The sequence below is a fragment of the Myotis nattereri genome (genome assembly GCF_964212035.1).
Source record: "Myotis nattereri genome assembly, chromosome: 15".
Lineage (NCBI taxonomy): Eukaryota > Metazoa > Chordata > Mammalia > Chiroptera > Vespertilionidae > Myotis > Myotis nattereri.
In genome coordinates this window covers 51,004,853-51,018,180 of record NC_138090.1, presented here as the reverse complement: position 1 = coordinate 51,018,180, position 13,328 = coordinate 51,004,853, and the positions used below count along the sequence as shown (strand labels likewise).

General features: G+C 51.7%; 1 protein-coding gene across 1 annotated transcript; it reads left to right on the top strand.

Annotated features, from left to right (window-relative positions):
* Positions 1-868: 868 nt before the first annotated feature.
* LOC308530673 (sialic acid-binding Ig-like lectin 6) lies at positions 869-9,967 on the top strand (the record flags this gene model as incomplete). The annotated part of the gene is made up of 10 exons (XM_081107369.1): positions 869-914; positions 993-1,364; positions 1,517-1,798; positions 2,195-2,242; positions 2,708-2,962; positions 3,048-3,332; positions 5,154-5,438; positions 7,239-7,338; positions 7,676-7,754; positions 8,501-9,967. 10 exons carry the CDS (start codon positions 869-871, stop codon positions 8,690-8,692), a joined length of 1,944 nt encoding a protein of 647 aa, XP_080963495.1. The 3' UTR covers positions 8,693-9,967.
* Between the last annotated feature and the right edge of the window lie 3,361 nt (positions 9,968-13,328).

Sequence of the window (13,328 nt, the reverse complement as noted above, 5' to 3'; positions counted from 1 at the left end):
CTGGGAGTCACTCTAGGTGCCTCCTTCCCCCACCCATCACACCTCCCCTCAAATTTCACTTCCTCAAAGTGTCTTCCACCTCAAATCTTTCCTCCACAACATGCAGATTCGGTTCTCACCTTCTTAAACAACCACAATAGTGTCGATCTCTGGCCTCTTGACCTCCCGCCTTTCCCTTCCACCTCTTTCCCTGTCCTGGCCTCAGAGAGACCATGTTGATACCTATATGACCCTGATCCTTTCTTGCTTAAGAATCTTCCACGGTTTCCCCATTGCCTTCAGATAAAGCTCTAGCCCATCAGCTGGTCTGTCTTCCCTCACTGCTTGAACTAGTTGAAGGTCAGGACTGACTTAATCATTTTTTGTGAGTTTGCAAAGGCGTGAATGAAGGAAATGAGTGTTGGTGTGTGGTGTTTTTGTGGCCTCCTCTAGACCCTGTGCTGCCACTGGTGCCCATATAGGCTATCCTGAGACCCATCCCTAGCGGGCCACCTCCATGAGAGTCCCAAGGCCATGACGGTCAGAGAGCTGGCCAGGTGGGACCAGCTTCTCCAGTACAGTTGATGGCCCATGGACCCAGGACACGGGGGCTCCCGTCCGCCCTTGCTATCTTACTTGGACAAGCCTCTCGCTTCCTCTGAGCCTCAGGGTTCATTTGCCACAGGCAGAAACGGGGCTGGACGACCTCAAAGAGTCAATCATAGCGGACTCTCTGAATCTGGGTTCCCTCTTCTGGGCTTGTGACCTTTGGTTCTCACCACAGGTTTCCTGTTGAAGCTTTCTCTGCCCTCCCTCATCTGCATCTTTCCACCCTCTCGCAGAGGGACCCGGACCAAGTAGACAGACTGTGTCAGGGCGTGAGGAAGAGATGTTGCTGAGGCTGCTGTTGCTGCTGCTGCCCGTGCTGTGGGGAGGTGAGTGGGCTGAGGGGAGAGGGCAGCCCACTCGGGGGAGGCCCTGGAGCTCCAGGCTGAGTTTTTCTCTCTTCCTAGGAGCCCTGGCTAGGGATTCAAGCTACCGGCTGGTACTACAGGAATCTGTGACAGTGCAGGAGAGTCTGTGTGTCTTTGTGCGGTGCAAGTTTTACTACTCCTGGAATTTGGGTGGATACCCCTACCTGTATTGGTTCAAGAAAGAATGGAATAAAAATCATGGTCTTCTAGTGGCCACAAACAATCCAAAAGAGAAGCTACAGGAGACGATCCAGGGCCGGTTCTTGCTCCTCAGGGACCCCAAGTCCAATGACTGCTCCCTAACCATCAGAGATGTCAACAAGAGGGACAATGGGATGTACTACCTTTATATAGCAAATAGTCTCTATGATCATACATATGAAGATAAAATGCTCTCTCTGAAAGTGACAGGTATCGTAGGGGCCCAAAGAAAGGCCCCCTGGTGTCAGGTACCAGAAATGGAAAAATGAAGGACCCTGGGGTTGGGGTGGGGACAGCCATGACAAAACCCTGGGGCAGGCTGACATGCCAAGGGGTCCTAAACACCGCTCTCTTCACTCCAGCCCTGACCAACAAACCTGGCATCCAGATCCCAGGGCCCCTGGAGTTCGGCCGCCCCAAGAAACTGAACTGCTATGTGCCCTGGGCCTGTGAGGAGGGCACGCCCCCCATCTTCTCCTGGACATCAGCTGCTTACACCTCCCTGGGCTCCAGGTCTCATCATCTCTCCTCTGTGCTCACTCTCACCCCACGGCCCCAGGACCATGGCACCAACCTCACCTGTCAGGTGCATTTTCCTGCCACTGGTGTAAGTGTGGAGAAGACCATCCGGCTCAATGTGGTCTGTGAGTTCTGGGGCAGGATCCCGGGCCCCTAAGGGGTTGTGGCCAGGGCAGAGCTGGGCCAGGGTAGAGCTGGACCAGGGCAGAGCTGGGCCAGGGCAGAGCTGGGCCAGGGCAGAGCTGGACCAGGGCAGAGCTGGGCCAGGGCAGAGCTGGGCCAGGGCAGAGCTGGACCAGGGCAGAGCTGGGCCAGGGCAGAGCTGGACCAGGGCAGAGCTGGACCAGGGCAGAGCTGGGCCAGGGCAGAGCTGGGCCAGGGCAGAGCTGGGCCAGGTCAGAGCTGGGCCAGGGCTTGAAATCAGGGTCCTGATAGTCCACCAGGAAGGGAACCCCCTCTCCTGGTTCCATGGCTGCTGGGGAAAGGCCCAGTGCTCACCCATGGATGTCCTTCTGTCCCAGATGCTCCACAGAACATGGCCATCAGCGTCTTTCAAGGAAACAGCACAGGTAGGAAGGGGCTTCTGTCCTCAGGGCTGGGAGGGACACAGGGTCTAGGTGAGTTCCGAGCTACGTGGGATAGATAGGGGAGGCCAGCTACTGAGGACAGACAGAAGGCTCCCCCAACACCTCAACTCTCTAAATCTCTTGCTCACCCACAGCTTTCTGTGGACAAATAAAAAGGAAGCTTGCGTCCCTCTTGCTTCACCCCCCTCTCTGAAGTTTTGCCTCCTCCTGCTTCCATTACCTCCTCTTTGGCCCATGCCTGCGTTTGTTTTTCATATTCCATGTCCCCTGTCCTCCATCTGCGAGGCAGCCTGGGCGACTTTGGGCCCCTTCGGAAGGGCTGAGGCCAGGGGGTGTTGGTCCTCTCCTCAGAGCTAGTGTGGACATAGCAAGGAAGCAAGACCCCAGCTTTGCCCACCCCATCTCTCTCCCTCCTTCTCTCTCTCTCTTTCTCTTTCTCTCTCTCAGCCCTCAAGATTCTGCAAACCACATCTCTTTCCATCCTGGAGGGAGAGGCCCTGAGGCTGCGCTGTGAGGCTGACAGCAACCCCCCTGCCGAGCTGAGCTGGTTCCGGGGGTCCCCAGGCCTGAACGCCACCCCCCTCTCCAGCACCGCGATCCTGGAGCTGCCTCGCGTGGAGCCTGCACAGGAAGGAGAGTTCACCTGCCAAGCCCGGCACCCGCTGGGCTCCCACAGCGTCTCTCTCAGCCTCTCCGTGGCCTGTGAGTGGGGAGACCCCGGGGGGCAGGACAGCTGGGTTCTGGGGAGATTAGAGGCACCGCTGACCCCTCTCCTTGCTCCCCACAGACCCCCCGCAGCTGCTGGGACCCTCCTGCTCCTGGGAGGACCAGGGTCTGCACTGCAGCTGCTCCTCCAGGGCCCAGCCGGCCCCCTCCCTGCGCTGGCGGCTGGGGGCGGGGCTGCTGGAGGGGAACCATGGCAACGCGTCCCACGTGGTCACCTCCAGCTCAGAGGGGCCCTGGACCAACAGCTCCCTGAGCCTCCGAGCTGGGCTCAGTGAGGGACTCAGACTCAGCTGCGAAGCCCGGAATGCGCACGGGACCCGGAGCACCGCTGTCCTGCTGCTGCCAGGTCAGGGCCTGCTGGGGGCAGAGGCCACGGAGAAAGGAGTGGGTCAGAGAGAGGGTGGGGCTGGGGGTGGGGGCTGCGCGGGCACAGGAGTGATTGCTAGGACAGGGCCCACCATCTCCTGCCCAAGCGGAACCTACAGCGGTTTCTGCAAGGAGGTGGGAAGAGGAGAGACTGAGTCCTGGGAGTGGGAGGTGTCATGCAGGGAGGGAAAAGCCCTCAGACCCTGGGGTCCTGGGGCCGCCTGGGATGCAAATGGAACAGGAAGGTGAATTCATCTGCCGAACTCAGAACCTACTGGGCTCCCTCCCTATCTTGCCAAGCCTCTCTGTGCACTGTGAATGGGGAGGTCCTGGCTTACCCAAGGGAGGCACACCTGGGTCCTGGCGTTGGCAGCACTGAAAATGGCAGCAGGTGTTAGGCTGGTGGGGTCGGACCAAACCTTGGTTCAGCAACCTCAGTTCTTGAGTTCTGGCTAAGAAAGAATTCAGAGCCAAGACTCAAAGGATAAATGGAAGTTTGTTTAGAAAGCCAGAGAGTTAGAAGAAGTGATCTGTAGAAGTAGGGGGCTTAGAAAACAAGCTACAGCAGCAAAAGAAGGGGTCCATGGCGCTTAGGATAGAGAGGAATAAAAGGTAATGTCCCTGTGTGTGTGAGGTGGGCAGGTGAGGGAGGGGGAGGGGAAACCCTGGGTATGCCCCCCAGCACACTGAGTCCCCATCTTTTTAAAAAATATATATTTCTTTATTGATTTCAGAGAGGAAGGGAGAAGGAAAGAGAAACATCAATGATGAGAGAGAATCATTGATCCGCTGCCTCCTGCACGCCCCCCACTGGGGATCAAGCCTGAAACCCAGGCATGTGCTCTTGAGCGGAATCGAACCTGGGACCCTTTAGTCTGCAGACTGATGCTCTATCCACTGAGCCAAGCCTGCCAGGTCTGGGTCTCTGCCTTGAGGGTGTTTATCTGCAGGTCTGGCATGGAGGGAGGATCCCAATAGAATGTTCATCAGGTTCATCAGGGTATGTCCTTTCGGGGTCAAGGTGTCCATTGATTGGTGAGTCCAGGGCAGGGGGTCACTGGTCGCCGCAGCTGGTCCTGAGGTCAGCCGTGGTGCCACATCCTCTGGCTTTGCTGCTGGTTCTGGGCCTGCAGCTGAAACACAACCGAGGCCTCGATGAGTTTGACGGGGTTCAGAACCTCCTTGTCCTGAAGGCTTAACACTTAAGGGCTATTCTCTGTTGACCCCATGACCACCAGCCACAGGCCCGGGGAGGAAAGGTCAGGGAGGGGTCCAAACCGCATGGCCAGCGATATGCTAAAGGAGGACAGTGTTAGGGCCCCGAAGGAGGAACACATGCGGCCAGGGTGGTGAGGGATCACGAATTTATTCCATCATCCGCCCACCAGGCGGCTGAGCCTGGATGGCTCCAGCACCCAGTGACAGGAGTCGGTAGCTTTTAAAGGACTTTTGGCGCCTTTTTCTGGGCGGAGACTTCTCTGTGCAGACCCGGAGGGGAGATCATGGAATGTGGTCACCACAAGTGAAATGTGGTTTCAGCAAAGGGAATGTCCACAGTGAAATGGCCTGAAAAGCCAGTTCCCGGGGGAGGGGCATCGATTCCATTATTTGATCGGACTTCAGTCACCGGGGGCTGAGGTCCTTGGCTTCCCAGTTTTGCCCTTTGCTGGGCATCTGGGGTTTTCCTGCCCGGGAGGTTTTCTATACCTGGCCCATCGTCCTCGCTCTGCTCAGGTCTGTCTAACTGCCAACCAACTAGGAGGGCAGAGGCACCGCTGACCCTTCCCCTCGCTCCCCACAGACCCCCCGCAGCTGCTGGGACCCTCCTGCTCCTGGGAGGACCAAGATCTGTTCTGCAGCTGCTCCTCCAGGGCCCAGCCGGCCCCCTCCCTGCGCTGGCGGCTGGGGGCGGGGCTGCTGGAGGGGAACCACAGCAACGCCTCCCACGCGGTCACCTCCAGCTCAGAGGGGCCCTGGACCAACAGCTCCCTGGTCCTCCATGAGGGGCTCAGCCCTGACCTCAGACTCAGCTGTGAGGCCTGGAATGTCCTAGGGGCCCAGAGCGCCTCTGTCCTGCGGCTGCCAGGTAAGGGGTTCTTTTGAAGTCACAGGCTTAGGGAGAGAGGAGTGGGTCAGAGAGAAGGTGGGGCTGGGGGTGGAGGCTGCATGGGGACAGGGGGGATTGCTAGGGCAGGTCCCTCCATCTCCTGCCTGAACAGAACCAACAGCGGGTTCTGGGAGGAGGTGGGAAGGGGAGAGACTGAGTCCCCGGAGTGGGTGGTGTCACCTGAGCTGGTGCTGGAGGAACAAGCCCTGAGCCCCTCCAGCCCTCAGCACCAGGGCTCCTGGAGCTGCCTGAGATGCAAATGGAGCATGAATTTGCGGAGCTCAGTACCTGCTGGGCTCCCTCCCTGTCTTGTTAAGCCTCCCTGTGCACTGTGAGTTGGGGAGTAGGAGGGGATGAGGGGCTCCTGGGGGCAGGTCACCTGGGTCCTGGGAGGGCAGAGGCACCACTGACCCTTCTCCTCGCTCCCCACAGACACCCCTTTCCCCCCCGCCCCCCCCCCCCCCCCGCAGCTGCTGGGACCCTCCTGCTCCTGGGAGGACCAGGGTCTGCGCTGCAGCTGCTCCTCCCTGGCCCAGCCGGCCCCCTCCCTGCACTGGCAGCTAGGGGTGGGGCTGCTGGAGGGGAACCATGGCAACGCCTCCTACACTGACCTACAGGGTCACCTCCAGCTCTGCAGGGGCCCTGGACCAACAGCTCCCTGAGCCTCCTGGTGGAGGGTGGGGGCTGCACGCTGGTCTCAGACTCAGTTGCCACTTCCTTCCCTGTTCATTAGGCCCAGAGAGCTAGTGTCCTGCTGCTGCCTGGGGCCTGTTGAGGGGGTGACGCCTGGGGGAGGAGGAGCCCCGACTCTGTAGTAGGTTCCCAGCTGCCATCACCAAATACCTCCAACAGGGAGGCTTAGTCAGGGAGACTTGTGGTCTCACCATTCTGGAGGCGGGAAGTCTGAGGTCAGGGTGTCAGCAGGGTGGAGTCCTTCTGAGGCTGGGGGTGTGTTGCAGGTCTCCCCTAAGTTCTGGGGAGGTGGGCGGTTGCTGGCAATCTTTGGCGTGCCTCAGCTTGTGTAAGCATCACTCCAGTCTTTGCCTTCATGCTCTCCTGGCGCTCTCCCTGTGCGTGTCTGTGTGCCAATTTCCCCATTTTATGAGGACACCGGTCCTATTGGATTTAGGGTCCACCCTAGTGACCTACATTGTAACTGTCACTTCTGTAAAGACCCTATCTTAAAATCAGATCACATTCTCTTTTTATCATTATTAAATATATTTTATTGATTTTTTTTAGGAGAGGAAGGGAGAGGGATGGAGAGTTAGAAACATCAATGAGCGAGAAACATGGATCAGCTGCCTCCTGCACGCCCCCTGCTGGGGATGTGCCTGCAACCAAGGTACATGCCCTTGACCAGAATTGAACCTGGGCCCCTTCAGTCCGCAGGCTCTATCCACTGAGCCAAACTGGTTAGGGCTCAAGTCACATTCTGAGACACAGTGGGGGTGGGGGTACGGAGGGCTAGGACTGCAACATACAAATCTTGGGGGCACACAATTCAAGCCCTAACAGCCCTGGAGAGAGGGAGCTGGGAAGAGGCATTTTAAGGCTTGGACGGGAGTGGCTGATGTGTAAGCTCCTCAGTCCTGAGGTCGGGGAAGGGGGTGTGGAGGGAAAGAGCCTGGTCCAGGGTCTGCAAGGAGACAGAGTGCCAAGTGACCGAGTCCTGGACAGAGAGTGTCCACTCACGGGCCAGGCAGAGACAGAAATGGCCAGTTTGGAGGATGCTATGGATTGGGGTTGGAATTTACACAAATCTCAAACTACCTACAGGTAAACCGGAATCCAGGGCCGGTGGAGTCCTGGCAGTGGTTGGGGGAGCTGGCATCATGGCCCTGGCCCTGCTTTCTCTCTGCCTTTGTCTCATCTTCAGGTGGGAGTGAGCTCCAGGGACAGAGGGCGGGGCCTGGGGTGGGAAGGACTTAAGGTCTGGGAATCGCAGAAAACCTGAGCTGGAGGACCCCGGGCTGGTGGGAAAGCCAGGAGCCAGGGAAGGGAGGTCGGGCGCTGGCATGAAACAACCTGTAATCTACTGGGCCAAGTAGATTGGGGTCTCTTCCCAGCTACTCTATGTCTGGCGCTTGGGTTCGGGGAGCACCTGGGGACGGGACCCACCCACCTCGTCATATGCTCTTCATATAGACTAGGGGCGGTCTGCCCATTCCATGCCCCAAGTAACAAGGCTGAAATGCCTGGGGTTGTTTCCGTAGAGTGAAGACCTGCAGGGAAAAGGCAGCCCAGCTGGTGCAGAGCGTGGACAAGGATGTGCACCCAGGCGCCGGCTCCGGGGTGAGTGATGGGACGTAGCTCCCATTCAACATTATACCTTTTGGATGCTGCCCACCCGCGGGGCTTTAAGACATTTCAATGTTAGATGCCCAACACTTCCTGGAATTGCACAAGTGGTTATTTAATTTAACTTGTTTTTTTAAAAATAGATTTTTATTGATTTCAAAGAAGAAAGGAAAGGGAGAGAGAGAGATAGAAACATCAAAGATGAGAGAGAATCTTTGATCGGCTGCCTCCTGCACGCCCCACACTGGGGATCGAGGCTGCAAGCTGGGCCTATGCCTTGAATGGGAATCGAACCATGATCTCCTGGTTCATAGGTCGACGCTCAACCACTGAGCCACGCCAGCTGGGAATTGACGAAACATTTTTGTTGTTAATCCTCATCTGAGGATATTTTTCCATTGATTTTTAGGGAGAGTAGAAGAGAGAGGGAGACAGAGAGAAACATTGATGTGAGAGAAACACATCCATTGGTTGCCTCCTGCACGAGCCCTGACCAGGGCACTGGGCTAAGAGGGCGGGGGGGTGGGGAGTCTGCAACCGAGGTAGGTGCCCTTGACCGGAATCGAACCGGGGACCCTACCCACTGAGCAAAACTGGCCAGGGCCATGACTACACCTTTTAAAATAAATGGACTGGTAAACAATAAAACTCCTACCCGTCCCAATCTCAGCCTGGCCCTTGGCCGCTCTCTTGCGGACCCTTCTGAGCAGCTTGGAACCCTTCCTCTTCTCTCCACTCAGGCACATCAGCACCCGTTCTGGACAGATAGCTCTGCGGCTCCCCCAGCAGCTCCCCGAGCCCCTGATGGCGCTGGCTCCCCCGCCAAAGGGGAGCCAGAGCTCCACTATGCTTTCGTCAGATTTCACAACCGGAAGCCTCAGGGAAATGAAGATGCCAACACCGTGTACTCAGAGATCAAGACACACAAGTGAGGAACTACTTGCTCCGGGTCCCGAAGGCGGAAAACCTGAGATCAACGTGCCAGCAGGCCGGGTGCCTTGGGGGGCCTCTCCGCTCGGCTTGCAGATGGCCGTCTTCTCTCTGTGCCCTCCCATGGCCCTCCCTCTGAGTGTCTGTGTCCTAACCTCCTCTTCTTATAAGGACACCACATACACTGGACTAAGGCCCACCCTAATGACCTCACTTGAACCGCAGTATCTCTTTAAAGACTCTATGAGGAAACATAACCGAACTGTAAGGAGAAATGATGAGGTATTGGGTTTAGGACTTCAACTGCTTAAGTTCATGATTTTTTTTTCAGCCCATAACCTCAGTGTCTGATTATTTTAAAATTAGCGATTTTCTTGGCAATGGTCTGAATCCTTTGGTATAGATGAAGGACTTGTGTCCAAAAGAACTGAGTTCAAATTCATCTATACCACCTATCGAGTGAGTCAGTTTATTTCTCTGCTGTTCTGCAAAGCAGGGAAATCACCCCTATCTAGCCAGGCGATTGTGAAAGACCAATAAACAGTAGCTATGAAACAGTTAACAAAAGCACTAACATACCCATGGCTGGTGTTCTCAGTGGTTAGAGCATTGGCCCATGCACCGAAGTGTGGTGTGTTCGATTCTCAGTCGAGGGCACGTATGGGTTGCAGGTTTGATGCCCGGCCCCAGTCGGGGCTTGTGTGGGAGGCAACCCATCGATGTGTCTCTCTCACACTGATGTTTCTCTCTCTCACACTCTCTTTCTCCTTCTCTCCTCCCTCCCTGCCTTCCACTCTCTCTAAAAGCCAATGGGAAAAATATCCTCAGGTGAGGATGAACAAATCTATATATATGAAAGCCTAAGCTACCGGCCAATCAGCTGGTAGCTATGATGCACAATACCACCAGGGGGCAGATGCTCAAAGCAGGAGCTACCGACTGACAGCAACTTTGCAGAGCGCCCTCTAGCACTCCGGGACACCTCAGGAGATGCCAGACTGCCAGTTTTGGCTTGAACCCCACAGGGACCCCACCTGCCGGAGGGACCCCACTCACTCCCCAGACGCCCTTCGAGCTCCGGCACCACCCCAAGTGTGGCTGGCTGGGGTGGGACTGTGGGAGGTGGGCTCCAGGGCATGTCTGGCCCATCTCGCCCACTTCCACCCCACCAGCCACCTTCTAGTTAATTTCAATGTGCATAAATCCGTGCACCGGGCCTCTAATAAATAAATAAGTAAATAAATAAAGTGCTGACAAAGCTTTTTGTGACCTCTGAACACGTGTGGGTCAGGTCTTTTGTTAGCTGTTACAACAAACTTCCTGCTAATAATTCTCCCCTCTGGCCTGGAGGGGCCGGTACCAGAGGCCACAGCATCCAATGTTTGTGTCACAACCGGCTCAGAAGTCTTCACGAGTGCCCCAGTAAAGTTATTTACTTCATCTTTCTGTTCAAGGCTCGACACACCCTTATCCGAGCTGATCTCACCCACCTCATTTCTAACCAGCCACCCATTCATTTCCCATGCCAATCCCAACAGCTACCTCTTAGAGATTCAAGCCTCCACGCCTTCTGTGAAACTGAAGAAAATCAATGAACTCCAAGGAGTAGGGGAAATTCTTAAGAGTAGTCAGAAAAATGCCCTGGCCTGTGTTCCTCAATGTTTAGAGAGTCAACCCAAGAACTAAAGGGTCTTGGGTTCGATTCCAGGTCAAGGGCACGTCGTATCTGGGTTGCAGGTTCAAACCCCGGCCCAACCAATCGATGTGTCTCTCTCACATTGATGTTTCTCTTGTTCTCTCTCTCTTCCCTGCTTCCCTCTCTCCCTTTCGCTTTCTCTAAAAATCAATGGAAAAAATATCTTTGGGTGAGAATTAACTAACACAGAAAAAAGAGTATAAAAAAAAGAGAATACATTTAAAAAGACCAGAGTTAGACACACAGCTGATTTTTTTCAGGGACGCTATGAGAAGACCAAATACAATGGAAGGATATCTTATGTCCTGAGAGATACAGATGTTAATTTAAAAGTCCTACTTGCCAAAACCGGTTTGGCTCAGTGTATAGAGTGTCAGCCTGCGGACTGAAGGGTCCCAGGTTCGATTCCGGTCAAGGGCATGTACCTGGGTTGCGGGCACATCCCCAGTAGGAGATGTGCAGGAGGCAGCTGATCGATGTTTCTCTCTCATTGATGTTTCTAACTCTCTATCTCTCTCCCTTCCTCTCTGTAAAAAATCAATAAAATATATTAAAAAATAAATAAATAAAAGTCCTACTTATTTAACATTATGTTTTAAGCTTGAAGGTGGAATAAAGATACTTAATACAAACAGAAATGAGACCATTCATAAACAAAAACTTCTCCAAGTAATTCTAAAAGATATAATTTGGGTATTCATGATCCCAGATTGAAGCTGAAATATACAAAAAGGAATGAAACCATTATAAAGTGGCCAATATGTGAGCAGAAAGAAACAAATACTTATTTTAAAATATAACGATGTGTAGAGGGGTCAAACATAAAATATAATATTTAAATACCATACTATAGTAACATAATTCATAAATGTGTAAATAGAATTTACATTTGATAAAGTCTTTATATTATTCAGGAGAAAATGAAATATGATAAGCTTTAGATTTTGATATTTTGTTATAATCTCAAGGATATTTTTAAAAGAATCGACCCCAAGTTTATCACCTCCAAACTAGGAGAAATATAAAAGGTTTGGAAACATTATTCAATCAAACCAGAGAAAAAAAAGAAATGGAAGATTAAGAGAGAGGGAAAAAAAGAGAAGAACATATATATAGTACAAATATAAGATTCTGTATTTAGATCCCAATACATTTTAAAAATTGCATTAAGCACAAATGGACTCAGTGCTCTCAATAAAACACAAATATAGTCAGGCTGGGGGGAAATGTGCATATATGTTGTTTACAAGAGACCTATGTGAAACCTAGATTGTTCTTTGATTGACTTTTTCTGAGAAATACCGACCATCGCAAGTATATTAGTATCAGAAAATATATACTTTACAATATAGGTATTAATGGAGATAAACGGGACCACTTCATAATGATTAAAGGTTCAATTTACCAGGAAGGCATAACACTTGAAATGTACATGATATGACAACAGACAGCAAAAACTGACAATTTTTAAAAAAACACACAAAAAAAACTAATCCACATTCCTAGAGGGAATTTTAATATATATTTTACAATCACTGATGAAACACACAGACAAGAAAATCACTAAGGATTTGTTGTTATACTACACATAAACAACATCATCAATGAACTCGATCTACAGCCATAGATAGAAAACTTATCCCAAATGATGAGAAGATATATATTCTATTTGAGCACACACAGTAAACATTCCAAAACATTTTATCATATACTGGGCCATATAAAGCAAAATTTCAACATATGTCAATGGATTGAAATACAGAATATGTTCACTGATTCCAAGGCTATTATGCTAGAAATCAATAACAAGAGCATATTCTATTTGTAATATATTATATATACTAATAAACATAACTATGTATATGAGTGAAATTTAGAAAATTCCTTATAAATAAGTCAAGGGTAAAATAATCATTAATACAAATTTAAAATTATTTAAAACGAAGTGATAATAAAAATACTAAGGCCCTAGCTGGTTTGGCTCAGTGGATGGAGCGTTGGCCTGCAGACTGAGGAGTCCCGGGTTCAGTTCTGGTCATGGGCACATGCCCGGGTTGTGGGCTCGAACCCCAGTGGGGGGCATGCAGGAGGCAGCCGATCAATGATTCTCATCATTGGTGTTTCTATCTCTCTCTCCCTATCTCTTCCTCTCTGAAATCAATAAAAATATATATTTTTAAAAATAGTATGTATAAAATGTTTAGTGGAAAACCAAAGTGGTTATTAGAAGAAATATATATAACTTCAGATGTCTATATCAGACAGGAGTTTATTTTTCAAACCTTAGGAAAATAACAGTAAAATAAACCAAAAGGAACTTGAAGGAAGGAAATCCCAAATGCTAAGAGCACATAGAAAAAATATTCAATAGAAATGAACAACATCAGGAACTTTTATTTGATTCGGACACTAAAGCTGACAAAGCTCAGTTAAATCCAGAAATATATATATAGAAGGCAAGAGCAACCAGCATCCAGGAACATAAAGAGGACATTACTCTACGTAGCAGCAATGAGAAAGTAATGAAAATCCTTAAAACCCATAAAGTTAAAGTCTGTAGCGCCAATGGGCAAATGCCCAGACAAATATATTATTCAAACCTTCAGCCCTTGGTCAGTGAGTATTGGTTCTCATGGCCATCTCTCTGCCCAGATGAAACGCAAACCCAATGTACCGACGAAATTCGGCCACTAGGTGGCGGCACCTCAGCGTTCTTTCAGGTTCCCTGCCCCTCCCTGGGTAACGGTCCACTTCTTGCTGTGCCCGCCCACCTATTCTCAGAACTATTTGTAAACCAAGATAAAAATCTTTCCTCCTCGTAGAATGGGCATAAAGGGACACAGGGCCATACTTCTTCGGAGCGGAGCGAGGGCGCGATGAGGCATATAGTTACAAACAGAACCAGCTCTCTGTACGTGTGACGGGCAAGGAATGGGTTCAAC